Below are 16572 nucleotides of genomic sequence, written 5' to 3' on the forward strand. Positions count from 1 at the left end.
CTGCCCGTCTTGGAAAAGAGAGAAAGAATTCGTGACGATTAAAGTAAAAGAGAATCTATCATTCAAGGAAGCACGAAGGCGGGTGTCGTATCTGCCAAAGAACAGCTTTGCTGAAGTGGCGCGTCAGGGGGCAGCGTCACAACAGCTACCGGCTGCTGTCCAGCTCACGCATAGTGAGCCGCCAGCGATGCCATCCGCCCCCTCGGCGGGTGCAGCTAGCGCTGCTCCGCCATCTCAGAACAAGGGGCCATCGACCTCCGGGCTGGTGGCCTCTAGGGTCCCACCTCTTGAGGCGAGACCCTCAAGACGAACACACCGCTCGCAAGAGCGGATGCCCAGCGCCTCAGGAGAGGCGATGGACACAACCTCCAGCCAAGCGGCGCATCCAGCGCCTATGGAGCGGCGGGCGTCTCTCGACCGCTCCAAAAAAGAGAAACTGCGCATAACGGGGCCTGAGAAGGGCTCTGTAGTCTAAGGTATTGCACACCTAAGCACACAGCACAAATATCATTTCAATATGATGACGCAAATAGTTCAATGGAACGTCAGGGGTCTTATTCACAATCTTGATGACGTTAAAGAACTCATCCGCAAATATAGTCCCAGGGTGCTGTGTGTTCAGGAAACACACCTCAAACATACACAAACAAATTTCCTTCCACAATATTCTATTTTTCGTAAAGACCGTGATGATGCAGTCGTGTCATCCGGCGGTACAGCTATTATTGTCGATAGAGGTGTTGCCTGTCGAGAACTAAAACTTCATACGTACCTAGAGGCAGTTGCTGTACAAGCGGTGTTGTCTAACAAGCTAATCACAATCAGCTCTGTATACATTTCTCCTAACTATCAACTTCATAAAACCGAATTCCAAAATTACATAGATGAACTTCCTGAGCCATACATTGTTGTCGGAGACCTAAATGCGCATCACACTCTATGGGGAGACTCCCGTTGCGATGGAAGAGGGCGCTTAATAGAAAACTTCCTCTATTCATCTGGTGCATGCTTGCTCAATAAGAAGGAGCCGACGTACTATAGCGCTGCACACAACACCTACTCCTCAATTGACTTGAGCATAGTATCCAGTACTCTCCTGCCGTACCTCGAATGGAGCGTCATTAAGAACCCTTACGGAAGTGACCACTTCCCGATAGTCCTAAATCTTTCAACACAGGATGAATGCGCCCCACATCTTTCTAAATGGAAGGTTGACTCTGCAAACTGGGAACTATTCGGAGAACTTACACGTTTAGACAGGGACATTTCTGGTATCAATATTGACAATGACGTGGCTTACCTAACAAATTTTATAATAGACGCTGCCACAAAATGCATCCTACAAACGAATGGACTGTCTTATAAACGCCGCATTCCATGGTGGAATGCCGATTGTCAAAAGGCAAGGAAGAAACAAAACAAAACTTGGGGGCTGCTACGCGACTGCCCAACATCCGAAAATCTCATTATTTTAAGCAGGCAAAGTCGCAAGGCAGAAGAACACGTCGACGAGCTAAGAGAGATAGTTGGGAGAAGTATATATCCAGCATTAATTCATACACTGATGAGAGAAAGGTCTGGAACCGGGTAAATAAACTAAAAGGCCGACAGTCTCACCATCTACCCCTAGTAAATATCCAAGGAGAGAGCCTGGAAAATCAGGCAGACTTTCTAGGTGAGCACTTTGAACAAATCTCGAGTGCCTCAAACTACACACGCACTTTCCTGCGATTCAAAGAACACGCAGAGCGGCAACACATTGAACGCAAATGCGGAAGAAATGAAGCATACAATCGCCCATTCAGTTTAGCTGAACTTCACGCATCTTTGAATTGTTGCAACAACTCGGCGCCAGGCAGTGATCGCATTATCTATGAAATGATCAAACACCTACACTCAGAAACACTAAATACACTTCTATCCCTTTTCAATGCTATATGGGCAGCTAGATACATTCCATCTGCTTGGAAAGAAGCTATTGTTATTCCCATACTTAAACAAGGCAAGGATCCGTCTCTAGCCAGTAGTTACAGACCAATAGCTCTAACAAGCTGTCTATGCAAGCTCTTTGAAAAAATGATAAACCGACGCCTAATCTGTTTCCTGGAAAATAACAAAATTCTAGACCCCTTCCAGTGTGGTTTCCAAGAAGGTAGATCGACAACAGACCATCTCGTTCGCATCGAGGCCAACATCAGGGATGCCTTTATACATAAACAGTTCCTTCTTTCAGTATTTCTTGACCTAGAGAAGGCATACGATACGACATGGCGTATAGGTATCCTTCGGGACCTTTCCACAATGGGTGTCCGTGGCAACATGTTGAACACAATCGAATGCTATCTCTCTGACCGCACGTTTCGTGTAAGAGTGGGCAACAGTTTGTCTAGAACATTCACCCAAGAGACCGGTGTGCCACAGGGAGGCGTGCTTAGTTGCACACTCTTTGTCGTAAAAATGAATTCACTTCACACAGTCATTCCCCGCAACATGTTTTACTCTGTATACGTCGACGATGTGCAGATAGGTTTTAAATCCTGCAATCTTGCTATCTGCGAACGCCAGGTCCAGCTTGGCTTAAACAAGTTATCTAGATGGGCGGATGAAAATGGGTTTAAAGTGAACACGCAGAAAAGTACTTGCATGCTTTTCTCCAAGAAGAGAGGCGCAACGCCAATCCCTAGTATTTTTATTAATGGAGATGAACTCACTGTCAGCAGTGAACATAAATTCTTAGGAATCATCTCGGATTCAAAACTAACATTTATACCACACATCAAGTACCTCAGGGCGAAATGCATGAAAACAATGAACCTCCTTAAGCTTCTGTCCCACACCACATGGGGTAGCGACAGGAAGTGCCTACTGGACCTGTACAAAAGTCTTGTACGTACACGTTTAGACTATGGTGCCGTTGTGTACCACTCTGCTGCACCGTGCGCATTGAAGATACTAGATCCGATTCATCATTTAGGTATCCGCCTGGCCACAGGTGCTTTCAGGGCAAGTCCTATACAAAGCCTATACGCAGAATCAAACGAGTGGTCACTTACCTTGCAGAGGTCATACTCTAGCTTTGCATATTTTCTGAAGGTACACGCAAACCCTGAACATCCGTGTCACAATACTATAAATGATATGACTTGCACCACACTGTTTCGTAACCGACCCACAGCAAAGGAGCCCTTCTCACTGCGTGTGAGGAAGCTCAGTGATGAAATGGGTGTCCCACTTTTAGAACCTCATCTAAAAGCCCCAGCAAAGCTCTTACCACCATGGCAGTGGCAGCTCATTAAATGTGATACGTCATTTCTTCATGTTACAAAGCACGCTCCAGAGGCACACATTCGAATGCACTTCCTCGAACTGCAGCTAAAGTACTCATGCCCGGAATTTTATACTGACGCATCGAAGTCCCATGCAGGCGTGTCTTATGCAGCCGTTGGTCCGTCTTTCTCAGAATCTGATGTCTTGCACCCGGAAACAAGTATCTTTTCCGCGGAGGCATACGCAGTAATAGCGGCTGTTAAATGCATCAGGAAAACCAATCTACCCAATGCCATCATATTCACGGACTCTTTGAGTGTAGTAAAGTCTTTAATGTCACTCCGCGAACACAATAACCCTGTACTGAACGATCTTTATTGACTTCTGTGCACTGCGTACTTATCTAACCAGCTTATTGTTATCTGCTGGGTGCCTGGCCAAAGAGGCATCGAAGGGAACATGCTAGCAGACCAGATGGCCACATCTCTTACAGCGAAAGCTAGCAATACTTTCATATCTGTCCCTGTGACAGACTTGAAGCCTTTTCTGCGCAGAAAAATTAGGACGTACTGGCAGCAAATGTGGGACACTGAAACGTCGAATAAGCTGCATATAAATAAACCTCAGTTGGATAATTGGCGACCAACAACAAAAATACGGCGAGCTGAAGTAATTCTTTGTCGACTTAGGATAGGCCATACCTACGGGACCCACTCTTACTTGCTGTCTGGTGCTGAACCTCCCACCTGCGTTAAATGTGGAGAGACGCTGACCGTCCTACATGTCCTGGTAGAGTGCCGCGAATCAGAAGCTGAAAGAAAAAAGCACTTTCCTCTAGCTTACAAACAGAACGTTCCTCTTCATCCAGCAATGTTCCTTCATGTGGACTCATTTTTTAACAGCAAATCACTTTTAAACTACTTACATGGTGTTGATTCATTACAAGTTCTACGCCCGATAAATTCGTAGCATGACCTCTCAACAGAGGCTACTGCTGCGATACGAGCATTTGTATGGCACGTGCCTCCAAAGCCTTGCACACAAGGTTTCTGATGAGGCAGCAGTGCCACTGGCACTTACAAATTTTTTTTTAGAAAATCACCCTCTCAAAACATGTTTTACGTCTCACAGGACACTTTAAACCCATTGCCATAATTTTAATACATTTATGTTTTACGCACTGTACAGCGACTCTGCTTTTAGGCCCATATACAGCCATGTTCAATCCTTTCCACTTCACTGTCCAATGAAATATCCATAATCACTTGCATGGCGCTCTTTGGCCAGACCTGGCCCTTGCGCCACGAAACATCACATATCATCGTCATGGCTCCTAATCCGTCACTCAGTATTGCAACTCTAAACGTTAGAGGGCTGGCGGCTAGGCGTAGGCAGAGTCAAGTCCTACGGTTGGCCACTGACCAAGACATAGACGTTCTAGCTGTCCAGGAGACCAAGGTAGACGGGGAGGAGGAGACCGGGAGCATGGTGAGGCGTTTCACGACCAGATATTATGCGGTGGTGAGCCACGCGGTAGGGACGTCAGCGGGATGCGTCCTGTTTATTAAGAAGTTACCCGACCTTGTGGTTGAAAGTGTATTTTCATGTCAGACGGGAAGAATGGTCGTTTGCGACATTGTTTGTGGTGGAGTCGAATTCAGAGTTATGTGCATATATGCGCCAAATGTTGTAGAAGAGCGTGCTGTATTTTTTTCGAATCTTTTTCAGTACATTAGCCGTGATAAGTGCATGATTTTGTTGGGGGATTTCAACTGTGTTTTGAGGGCTCGGGATCGATCAAATAATGCCGGTATTCGAGATAAAATCAGTCACATACTTTCTAAGTTGATTAGTGATAGTGAACTAGACGATGTATGTGATTGTCTGGAGGGGGAGCGGGAGGTGATGTATACACGATTTTAAGGCAGTAGTCATGCGCGGTTAGACCGCTTGTACATGTCACAGGACATGATTCCAAAGTGCCACAGTTATTCTGTTGCACCTGTGTCGTTCTCAGATCACTGCTTGGTGATGTGTCACATAGGTATGAAGAAGAAGAGCGAATCTTTTAACTGGAACCTATGGAAAATGAATGCCTTACTACTAAAAGACGAGCCATTTGTAGAGGCAATACATGAGGCCGTTATGGAAGTATGCGATGAAAGTACTGAAACCATAGCAGAGAAATGGGAATGGTTCAAACAAAAGGTAAAAATGAAAGCAATAGAAAGGTCGAGCTGCTTAAAGTTTCAGAGGGGAATGAAAGAACGAGACTTACGAAAGATACTTAACCAGCTGATAGCCTGGAGTACGAAGAGCCAGGGGCGTATCAGCAAGATATGCGAACCATCACAGAAAAAATCGAACAGTTGGACAAAGAACGCTATCAAGGTGCGATTGTGCGAGCAAGAGCAAACGCATTAGTAGCGGGAGAGACGCCCACCAAAAGGGCACTAGGACTTGAAAAAGCTCATGGTTGACGTAATCATGTCGATAAGATCTCGTGGAATGGCACACTCGTCGAAGATAATAAGAGCATAGGCCGAGCGTTTTTAGAGTATTACCAGTCACTGTTTGCATATCAAGAAGGCTAATGTAGATGAGTTCAAAAGGGTCTTTCTCAGTCGCATGCCGCGATTGAGTGACGACACGAAGGACAGATTAGAAGGGACTATAAGAGAACACGAAGTCGTAAAAGCAATAAATGATTTGAACAATGGCAAATCACCCGGACCTGACGGTCTGAGCGCGTGTTTTTATAAAGCCTTCAAGAAAGAACTTTCGCCCCTGCTAACAGGCCTGTTTAACGACGCGTATGTGAACAAAGCTTTGCCGCCTTCTTTTGGTAAAGCGCATACCATCTTGATACCTAAGAGTGACAAAGCGGCGAAACTTAGGCTCGTGACATCTTATAGGCCGATATCTTTAACCAATGTCGACTATAAGATTTTCATGAAGGTTTTGGCAGTCAGACATCAATGCGTCATCAAAGAAATCGTCGCAGACCACCAAACGTGTGGGATCAAAGGGAGGTCAATTTTTTCGAATATTCACACGATGCGGTGCGTGCTCGAGTGCTGTGACCTCACTTACGATGGCGTCGCAGTGCTCCAGCTTGACCTAGAGAAAGCTTTTGATTGTGTCTCATGATATTTTGTTTGCCATTCTGGATCACGTTAATGTAAGTGCCATCATCACTGAGGGAGTGGCATTGGCGTATCAGAACTGCACAACACATTTAATTGTGAATAAATCATTGGGGGCCCCCATTAACATCATGCAGTTTACATTGAAACGATGTGTTTGGCGATAACTGAGAACGATCAAATACGCGGTTATAGCTTGGCAGCCACAGAAGTCAAGCTCCTGGCATATGCAGATGATATCGCCGTGTGTTGTACAAACAGAGAAAGCGTAACGGAAACAATACGCGTGGTGAAACAGTTTTAGATGTAACGGGCAGTAAAGTGAACTGGGGTAAGTCCCTCGGTTTGTGGCACGGGGAGTGGTCCTCGGCCCCGGACAACTTTGCGAATGTGAGCTGGGTGAAAACCCCTACCAAGTATCTCGGTGTTCCCTTGGATAGCTACAAACAGAGCGAGGAATACTGGACGAACCAAATAAAAGAAACAAAAGAAAAAGCAGACAGGTGGAAAGGCATCAACCTGTCCATTTTCGCAAGGGCAACTGTATGTAATTTGTTTTTCATTACGAAGTTGTGGTACGTCATGCAGACGTTGTTTTGTTCAAGAGTAAATGTGCAAAGATTGCACAGAGTGTTCGCCGTTTTTATCTGGGACTCCAACTGGGAAAGATTTAGCCGAACAAACCTGTTCAGGCGGGTGAAGGAAGGGGGGCTGGGCTTGGCGCATCTTTTTGTACGACAGCTTGTCAATAGATTTTTGTTTTTTCGGGATGTGCGCGATCCATTTCTGCGTACGGTATTACAGCTCAGGTTAAGAGCCGCTTTGCCGGCACTCATTGTTAGTACCAACAGTATGCCAGGAACGATTCGCGGCTATCTGAAAGAAGTTGTTGATAGTGTGCGCTTTCTTTCTGTGCGTTTTTCTTTCGATTATTTATCTGGCGTGAAAAGAAAGACGTTATATAGAGATGTATGCGATATTGTATTCCCAGTGCCATTGTACAGAGCGGTATACAGTGGAGGACCAGGACAGGATGTCCTTAAACGGGTGAAAAGAATGGAGGTGCCTACTGGGGTAAAAACATTCTTTTTTAGGCTACACTCAGGAACACTGTCAGTGAAAACATTCATGGAAGAACGTGGCTTCCTTGTACCATGGGGCGCATATTGCTTGATCTGAAAGCAACCTGAAACCATAGATCATGTGTTCTTGCATTGCTGGGAAGGTGTCTACTTCTGGGACGTCCTAAAACAGACAATGAAGAAGGATTTTCCATTGAGTCCGCATGGGATAAGGTACCTAGCGATGAACAATGAGGACGGAGTTCCATACGATTTAATAATGCTCCAGGGCCTCCACTGTTTATGGCGGGTGAGGATGGCTGGGTACCATTGCGACCCAGACGCTAGGCCTGCACGCATTTATTTTCGAGAGAGTATGTCTCGCTTTATTGCAATAAAGAAAACACAAGATTGTGTACCCGATTGGCTGTCGAGGCTAGAACCTTCGACAGCTTTAAAAGAATTTTAATTAGACAACGCCAGTCCATGTAGGACAGGTGGCTTTTCTGTTTTTCAATATGTTTTGTAGTTATTTTTGTGCTATTGTTCTCTAGTGTGTGCTCTGTAAATTGTCAAAGACCGGCAATAAATAAAAAAAACCCGGCTAGCTCAGTCGGTAGAGCATGAGACTCTTAATATCAGGGTCGTGGGTTCGAGCCCCACTTTGGGCGGATTGTTTTGCAACCTCGTAATCGTCCTCCAGTCATAAGGGTTAAATTGTATGAAACGATTCTTTTGTATTTTAGTTTCGCGAAACGAAAAAAGATTACCGTCGCGCAGCTAGCGTGATCATAAAAATGTATGTACGATCGGAGGGAGCGCGAGCCCGGCTAGCTCAGTCGGTAGAGCATGAGACTCTTAATCTCAGGGTCGTGGGTTCGAGCCCCACGTTGGGCGGATTGTTTTGCAACCTCGTGATCGTCCTCCAGTCATAAGGGTTAAATTGTATGAAACGATTCTTTTGTATTTTAGTTCCGCGAAAAGAAAAAAAGCTACCGTCGCGCAGCTAGCGTGATCATAAAAATGTATGTACGATCGGAGGGAGCGCGAGCCCGGCTAGCTCAGTCGGTAGAGCATGAGACTCTTAATCTCAGGGTCGTGGGTTCGAGCCCCACGTTGGGCGGATTGTTTTGCAACCTCGTGATCGTCCTCCAGTCATAAGGGTTAAATTGTATGAAACGATTCTTTTGTATTTTAGTTCCGCGAAAAGAAAAAAAATTACCGTCGCGCAGCTAGCGTGATCATAAAAATGTATGTACGATCGGAGGGAGCGCGAGCCCGGCTAGCTCAGTCGGTAGAGCATGAGACTCTTAATCTCAGGGTCGTGGGTTCGAGCCCCACGTTGGGCGGATTGTTTTGCAACCTCGTAATCGTCCTCCAGTCATAAGGGTTAAATTGTATGAAACCATTCTTTTGTATTTTAGTTCCGCGAAAAGAAAAAAGATTACCGTCGCGCAGCTAGCGCGATCATAAAAATGTATGTAGGATCGGAGGGAGCGCGAGCCCGGCTAGCTCAGGATTCTGCTTCCGGCCACCGAGCGTGACGGACGTGCGATGACGGGTTCCGTAGGAGCGGCTTCAGCGGCCATGTCTGGCCGCGGTAACAGGGCTACTGAAGAGGAAAGTACATATCCGGTTGTTTTGCCAGGACTTCCTACAGGGCGTTTCGTTGTGAATACTGTTTTTTTGCACGCTGATATCAGGGCCCGCCCGTATCGGGTCGAGGATTTCCGGGACACGTTATCTCAGCATGAGCTGCTCGCCGATGTTGTCGCCCTGGGGGCGTATCGGATGAGCCACGTCTGGGCCGTTACTCTCAAGGATTCTGAAGCAGTAACGAAGATTGTCAGCGTTGGTGAGCTGCTGGTGAAAGGTAACCGCTGCCTGGTGATTGATCCGGCGAACCAGGACGTGCGACTCAAGCTTCACTGGCTGCTGCACAACGTGCCGGACGAAGACGTACGCGCCGCCTTTGCGCCATACGGAAAAGTTACCGAAGTTTCCCGGGAGCGTTGGCGTGTGCGGGGTGTGTCAGAGAAGGGCTCTACAACGAGGCTCGTCACACTGAAATTGAAAGCTGGCGTGAAACTCGACGACTTGCCGCACCAGCTCAACGTTAGCGGTGAGTTGGCGCTCGTCGTCGTACCAGGCAGGCCTCCGTTATGCCTTCGCTGTCGGAATACGGCCCACATCCGTAAAGATTGTCGGGTCCCACGTTGCGGAGCCTGCCGACGGTTCGGCCACGAAGACGGCCAATGTGCCCGCACTTATGCGAGCATCGCTGGCCCCGGGACTAGTGAAGACTCGTCTGAGCTGCTAATGGACGAGGCGGATGCGGAGGAAGCGGCCCGTGAAACTGGGCAACCAGCGACTCGGGATGGGCCTACGTTGACGCCGCTGACAAAGCATAGTGCGACGACGTCCAATGCAGTAGCGGCGGCCGTAGAAGTGCAACGTGAGGTTCAGCCGGAATCCGAAGGCAAGCTAGAGGATACGACGACAGTTTCAGCGAAACTCCCGACAACGTGGAGCCTAGGAACCCTGAGACCATGGATTTCAGCCAGGAGGCTGCCGCCCTGACAGCTGGGAAGCGCTTCCACGAGGAGTTCGTCGGTAAAAAGCCAGAGCCAGGCGGTGGAAGTGACGAGCCGCCGCCCAAAACCCCAGGAATTCGGCGCTCTACTTTAAAGCCGGGGCCCAACTTAGCGGCCGAGACACGGCAGGCGGACAAACCGCCTCCGTAGTCTTGCAATGTGTTCCTGTGCGGGTGTGAGTGGGTGCGTGTGTGGTTCTTCCCCGGTTGTGGCAGCAAGTGTATGCACTAGACAGTGTGCACGGGTTTGGAACTGCCGGCGAAGGAATGCCTGCCGGTTTTTCCGACGCCTGCACATGGACCCGAGGAAGGGCGACGGCGTACAGTGCTTCCGGCGGGACCAAGTATGGTGTTCAATGTATGTCACAGGTCTCTTTTACTAGTGCATGGCGATGAAACTGGACGTAGCATTACGCGTAGCGACTCTGAATGTCAGGGGCCTCTGTGCACGAAGGCGCCAATGTCAACTTAATCGTCTTCTCGCTAACAACGCGCTGGACATCGTAACCGTCCAAGAGACGAAGATTGACAGCGAAGAATTTACTGAGCGTATGGTGTCCACCTTTCGTGCACACTTCAATGTCTGTGTTTGCCATGCTGTTGGAACATCGGGTGGGTGCGTCCTGTTTCTCCGCAATAGTTTAGGCATTACCGTGGAGTCAATTTTTTCTTGCCCCAGTGGTCGCCTTCTTGTGGTAGACTTTTCCTTTTCGAAGTTATGTTGGCGCATTATATGCGTGTATTCCCCAAATGTTGACTCTGAACGCCGCGATTTTTTTAACCGCCTAGAGCCCTACATTGTTCGTGACAAACTGCTGTTGCTTGTGGGCGATTTCAACTGTGTGTGTGCCGCTGCCGATCGAGTGAAGGGTACGCCTGTGCGTGATAGGAGCGCACAATTGTTAAGCGTTCTGGTTCATGACAATAGCTTAGAGGATATTGGCAGCATATTCACCTACGGGAACAGACCACAATACACACACTTTCAACGAGATAGCCATGCCAGACTGGACAGGATTTACGCATCCGTTGAGCTTGTGCCCCTTTGCACAGATTACAAAGTTGAACCTGTGGCTTTTAGCGATCATTGCCTGGTGATCGCAAGTTTTGGTGAGAAAGAAAGAAGTACGCGCTTCAACTGGAATCTCTGGAAATTCAACGCTAAACTTTTGGAGGACGAGGGATTTGTAAAGGGCATTGCAGATGAGATGCAGAAGCTGCTCGAGGAGCGGCCCAGTATTTTTGCCGTTCAGTGGGAAGACTTCAAGGAGTGGCTAAAGAGTAAAGCCATAGAAAAGAGCTGCTCCAACCAACACAAAGAAAAGCAAGAGCAAAAAGCAGCGCGCGAGCAACTGCAGTTCTTAATAAGCATGGAAAGTACTGAGCCTGGGAAGTATACGAAAGAGATAAGGAATGTGAAAAGCCAGCTTGAAAGAATAGACACTGAAAGGTATAAATCAGCAGTTATACGTGCAAGAGCACAGAAACTGTGGGCCGGTGAAACACCAACGAAGCGAGCTTTAACAGATGAAGAGCGATACGCTTGCCAAAAACAAATCAGGCAGATAAGAAATGGTGATGAAATTTCAAGCGATGCTAATGTAATCCAGCAGGTATTTAAAGAGTACTTCAGCGACCTTCTTGGCCATGCGAGAGAGATGGGTGATGCTTTCTGTTGTAATTTTTTGTCTCTCCTGCCAAGACTTGAGGACGATGTAAAGGAGCGTCTTGAGATGCCCATAACGGAAAACGAAATTGAAGGTGCAATAGAAGACCTACAGACTGGTAAAACTCCGGGACCTGATGGGATTGGTGCCGAGTTTTACAGGACATTTAAGCCCATAGTCGCTCAGTTACTGTTACGAGTATTGACTGAGGCGTATGAGCGAAAGCAAGTACCACTGTCATTCACCACGTCGCACATAGTGTTAATCCCAAAATCAGATGACCCAGAGAAGCGTTTGTTGGTGGGGTCCTATCGCCCGATCAGCCTCACCAACGTTGATTACAAAATATACATGAAAGTCCTAGCGAAGAGATTACAGAGCGTGATAACGAAATTGGTTGGACCGCATCAGACTTGCGGAATCAAGGGACGTAGCATTGCCACGAATGTACATGTCGCACGTACGGTATTGGAATGCTGTGATGCGCTGGGGGATCGGATTGCAATGATGCAACTAGATCTGGCAAAAGCCTTTGATCGCGTCTCACATGATATTATTTTTTGCATACTAGAGCACGCTAACGTAGGACGTGTGATCATAGAAGGTGTCAGAATGGCGTATGCAAACTGCACTACGCGCATTATTGTAAATGGTGACCTTTCAGACAAGCTGGTAGTGCGTTCGTCAGTAAGGCAGGGATGCCCAATGTCACCCCTTCTGTTTGCGGCATACCTAGAGCCACTCTGTTTTGGCTGTAATCAAAAGTGAACGGATCTCAGGCTTTCGTTTAGAATCAGCGCATGTCAAAATTCTCGCTTATGCGGACGACATTGCAGTATTCTGTTCTAACAGGGAGAGTATTACTGAAGTGATCAGCACGGTTGATTATTTTTGCAAGCAAACGGGGTGTCTGATAAACTGGGATAAGAGCTCTGGTTTTTGGCATGGTGACTGGGAAACGATGCCCGATCATTTCGCGCGACTGCGATGGTCTTGTCTGCCAACGCAGTATCTCGGTGTCCCTCTTGAGTGTTATCGACAATCAAATGAATGTTGGAATGAGCAAGTGTCAAGGGCGAGGGAGAAAGCAGATGCATGGCAGGGGAGGCAGTTATCAATGTTTTCGCGCGCCTCCGTCTGTAACCTTTTCCTTGTATCCAAAATATGGTACATTATGAATGTTTTGTGTGCAACACGGACCAGTATTCAAAAGATGCACCGCGTTTTTGCAGTTTTTATTTGGGCGTCTAACTGGGAGAGAACCAGTCGTACCAACTTGTTTCTTTCTGTTAAGGCAGGAGGGCTTGGACTTGTGCACTTATTTCTGCGTCAAGTTGTGTCGCGTTTTATATTCCTCCGTGACCAAAGAGATACATTTCTGAGGACTGCTATCCAAGTGATGTTGCAGAGACATCTCCCATAAATCGTTGTTTCATCATGTGAGAGTATGTATGGGGCTATCAATGGGTACATGCGAGAGGTTGTACTTTCTTTCCGGCTATTGCATGTGCGTTTTTCTATTGAGTACTTGTGCAATGTTTCGGAACAAAATCTGTATAAGAATCTTGTGGACACAATGTTGCCGATTCCTATTTATCGTTTACCTCACCGTGGAGGCCCAGGGCAAGATGTTCTGAAGCGAGTTAAGAGAATGCCGGTTAACCCATCCGTGAAATCCTTTTTCTTTAAGTTACACTCCTAACACACTTCCTGTTAAGACGTGGCTGCATGAAAAAGGGATTTTCGTCTCATGGACGATTAACTGCCTGCTATGCAAAAAGCCTGAGACAGTAGAGCATGTGTTTCTTGACTGCTGGGACCCAATTTTTCATTGGGATGTCCTCCAGCGAACAGTCAAAAAAGATTTTCCCCTGGATCCATATGGCATCAGGCTCTTGCCCATCGCAAATGAAGCGGAAGTACCATTTCACCTAATCATGCTTTTGGGCCTCCACAGTCTGTGGAAGACGCGAATGCAAGTGCGACATGCAGATGTTAACGTCCGTTCGACGCGCGAAAACTTTATTGAAAGTGTTGTGGCCCTTAGGGAAGTGTATCGGGCGCAAGCTGAACCGCCCGAATGGATTTCTGTACTCGATGACTTGGCTGTCATGAAAAGATTTTAATCCCTCCTACGTCAGCCAAAGTAGGCTGATGTTTTTATCATTTGTATTTTGTTGTTTTGCTTGTCACAATCGGCAATAAAGAAAAAAAACCCCGGCTAGCTCAGTCGGTAGAGCATGAGACTCGTCCAATGCAGTAGCGGCGGGTCGTGGGTTGGAGCCCAGGGTCGTGGGTTCTCAGGGTCGTGGGTTCGAGCCCCACGTTGGGCGGATTGTTTTGCAACCTCGTAATCGTCCTCCAGTCATAAGGGTTAAATTGTATGAAACAATTCTTTTGCATTTTAGTTCCGCGAAAAGAAAAAAAATTACCGTCGCGCAGCTACCGTGATCATAAAAATGTTTGTACGATCGGAGGGAGCGCAAGCCCGGCTAGCTCAGTTGAAAAAGAACTTCATAGCCGCTTAAATTTGCTTCTCAGTTTGGAAAGTGTGCAGCCGGGCCAGTTTGCAAAAGAAATAAGAGAAACAAAAAATAAATTAGAACTGTTGGACAAAGGAAAATACAAAGGAGCAGTCATACGAGCACGTACAGAACGGTTGTGGTTGGGCGAGATGCCGACAAAACGGTCCCTCTGTGACGAAAAGCGATATGCAGTCAACAACGAGATAAAAGAGATAGAATACAAGGGCGAAATTGCTTATGATTCCAACACTATTCAGAGAGCGTTTGTTGATTAATACGAAGGACTACTGGGTCACGAGTCAAACGTACAAGAGGGCCTTGCGGCGGAATTTTTGGCACTGATGCCTATCTTAGATGATGAAGTCAAGCTTGGGCTCGAGGAGCGGATTAGTGCAGCGGAAGTGGAGCGTGCAATCGACGAGTTAAGCTCCGGCAAATCACCTGGACCGGACGGGCTGGACGCAGCTTTTTACAAAGCGTTCAAAGGAGACATAGTGTATATTCTACACAACGTAATTCAAGCAACGTACGAAAAACAGATAATGCCTCCGTCTTTTCGAAGAACTCACATCGTCTTGGTTCCGAAGAGTGACGACCCAGTAAAGAGATTGTCAGTCAAAGCTTATCGGCCCATAAGTCTCACGAATGTGGACTATAAGATTTTCATGAAGGCTCTAGGCAGAAGGTTGCAGAATGTAATAAAAGCTATCGTCGGCCCACAGAAAACGTGCGGGATTAAAGGACGCACGATACAGACAAATATTCATGTAGCACGGAGCATATTGGAATGCTGCGATGCATTTGATAAACGCGTAGCAATGTTGCAACTAGACATGGAAAAGGCCTTTGACCGAGTCAACCATCATATCCTGTTTTCTATCCTTGAACACGTGAATGTTGGCCGAGTGCTCTTGGAAGGTGTCAAAATGGCATATGCTGGTTGTACGGCAAACATCATTGTTAATAAGCAAATGAGTGAAAGTATCGCTGTTCGTTCTTCAGTGAGACAAGGGTGCCCGTTGTCTCCATTGTTGTTTGCACTGTATCTGGAACCTTTTTGCCTGAAAATTATGTCAAACGAAAAAGTGCGAGGCTTCACGATGTTGTCCACCGAAGTTAAAGTTCTATCGTATGCGGATGATATCGCTATTTTCTGTGAAGATAAAGACAGTATAGCTGAAGCGGTGAAAGACGCGGCTAGGTTTTGCAAAGCCTCCGGAAGCGTGATAAACTGGGAAAAGTGCTTTGGCTTCTGGCACGGCAATTGGGATTACGCACCTGTTATACTTGGGAGTACCGCTAGACCACTATCGAGAACCGGCAAAATATTGGGAAACGGAAATTGAGCGCACGCGAGAAAGTACGCAGAAATGGGGTGGCCGTGATCACTCAATTTTTGCGCGGGCCACAGTATGCAACCTTTTTCTGGTGGCAAAGGTGTGGTACGTGCTTCAGGCGTTTTGCATGTCACGGACCAGCGTCCAGAGATTGCATCGAGTCTTCGCAGTGTTCATTTGGGGGTCAAGTTGGGAGAGGACAAGTCGCACTAATCTCTTTCTATCTGCGGGAAAAGGCGGCCTAGGTTTGGCTCATTTGTTTATCAGGCAACTCGTGGCCAGATTTCTGTTCCTCCGAGACCAAAAAGACGCGTTCTTGCGGACGGTAATGCAAATTTGTTTCAAAGAAGCACTGCCTGAATATGTTGTATCATCCAGCCCTGTGAAACACGTGCGGGTGCGCGGCTTTCTTTGGGAAGTTATGCGCGCATTTCAGTGTTTGAAAGTTCGTTTTTCTGCGCCGTATCTTGCTGATGTTAGAAGGAAACAGCTTTATAAAGATCTCATTGACACTATGTTGCCTGTACCTGTGTACCGTTCCATATACTGTGTCGGCTCGGAAAAAAAATGTCCTGAAGAGAGTTAAGAAAATGTCGGTGCGGCCCTCGATGAAAACATTCTTCTTTCAGCTTCACACTGGCACACTGCCCGTGAAGCCATGGCTTCAAGAAAAAGGAATATTTGTCCCTTGGTCCATAAACTGCCTAATCTGCCGAAAACCAGAGACAATATACCACATGTTTCTTCACTGCACAGACTCTGTATTTCACTGGGACGTGTTGCAACGAACTTTAAAAAAGCCGCTACCGATATCGCCTTACGGTATACGATTTCTACCGGTAGATGGCGTAGACGAAGTACCTTGGGACATGTTTATGCTTATCAGCCTACACAGTATATGGAAAAACCGAATGGCATTCAGACATGCAGATGAGACGGTTCTCTCCATACGTGAGTACTTTGTAGAGAGCATATC

The 16572-nt window shown here is 47.0% G+C and overlaps 1 protein-coding gene and 3 non-coding genes across 4 annotated transcripts; all 4 read left to right on the top strand.

Annotated features, from left to right (window-relative positions):
* Positions 1–8298: 8298 nt before the first annotated feature.
* On the top strand, positions 8299–8371 carry Trnak-cuu (transfer RNA lysine (anticodon CUU)). The gene has a single exon. It is a non-coding gene; the product is annotated as a tRNA-Lys (tRNA).
* A 153-nt stretch (positions 8372–8524) lies between these two features.
* Trnak-cuu (transfer RNA lysine (anticodon CUU)) lies at positions 8525–8597 on the top strand. Its single transcript has one exon. It is a non-coding gene; the product is annotated as a tRNA-Lys (tRNA).
* A 153-nt stretch (positions 8598–8750) lies between these two features.
* Positions 8751–8823, top strand: Trnak-cuu (transfer RNA lysine (anticodon CUU)). Its single transcript has one exon. It is a non-coding gene; the product is annotated as a tRNA-Lys (tRNA).
* Positions 8824–9028: 205 nt separating this feature from the next.
* Positions 9029–10054, top strand: LOC125943446 (uncharacterized). Its single transcript, XM_049662769.1, has one exon. The coding sequence runs from the start codon at positions 9029–9031 to the stop codon at positions 10052–10054; it is 1026 nt and encodes a 341-aa protein (XP_049518726.1).
* Positions 10055–16572: the final 6518 nt, after the last annotated feature.

The sequence above is a fragment of the Dermacentor silvarum genome, chromosome 2 (genome assembly GCF_013339745.2).
Source record: "Dermacentor silvarum isolate Dsil-2018 chromosome 2, BIME_Dsil_1.4, whole genome shotgun sequence".
NCBI lineage: Eukaryota > Metazoa > Arthropoda > Arachnida > Ixodida > Ixodidae > Dermacentor > Dermacentor silvarum.

Coding starts and splice junctions, on each gene's coding strand:
- LOC125943446 (XM_049662769.1), top strand. CDS start 9,029: ATGACGGGTTCCGTAGGAGCGGCTTCAGCGGCCATGTCTGGCCGCGGT.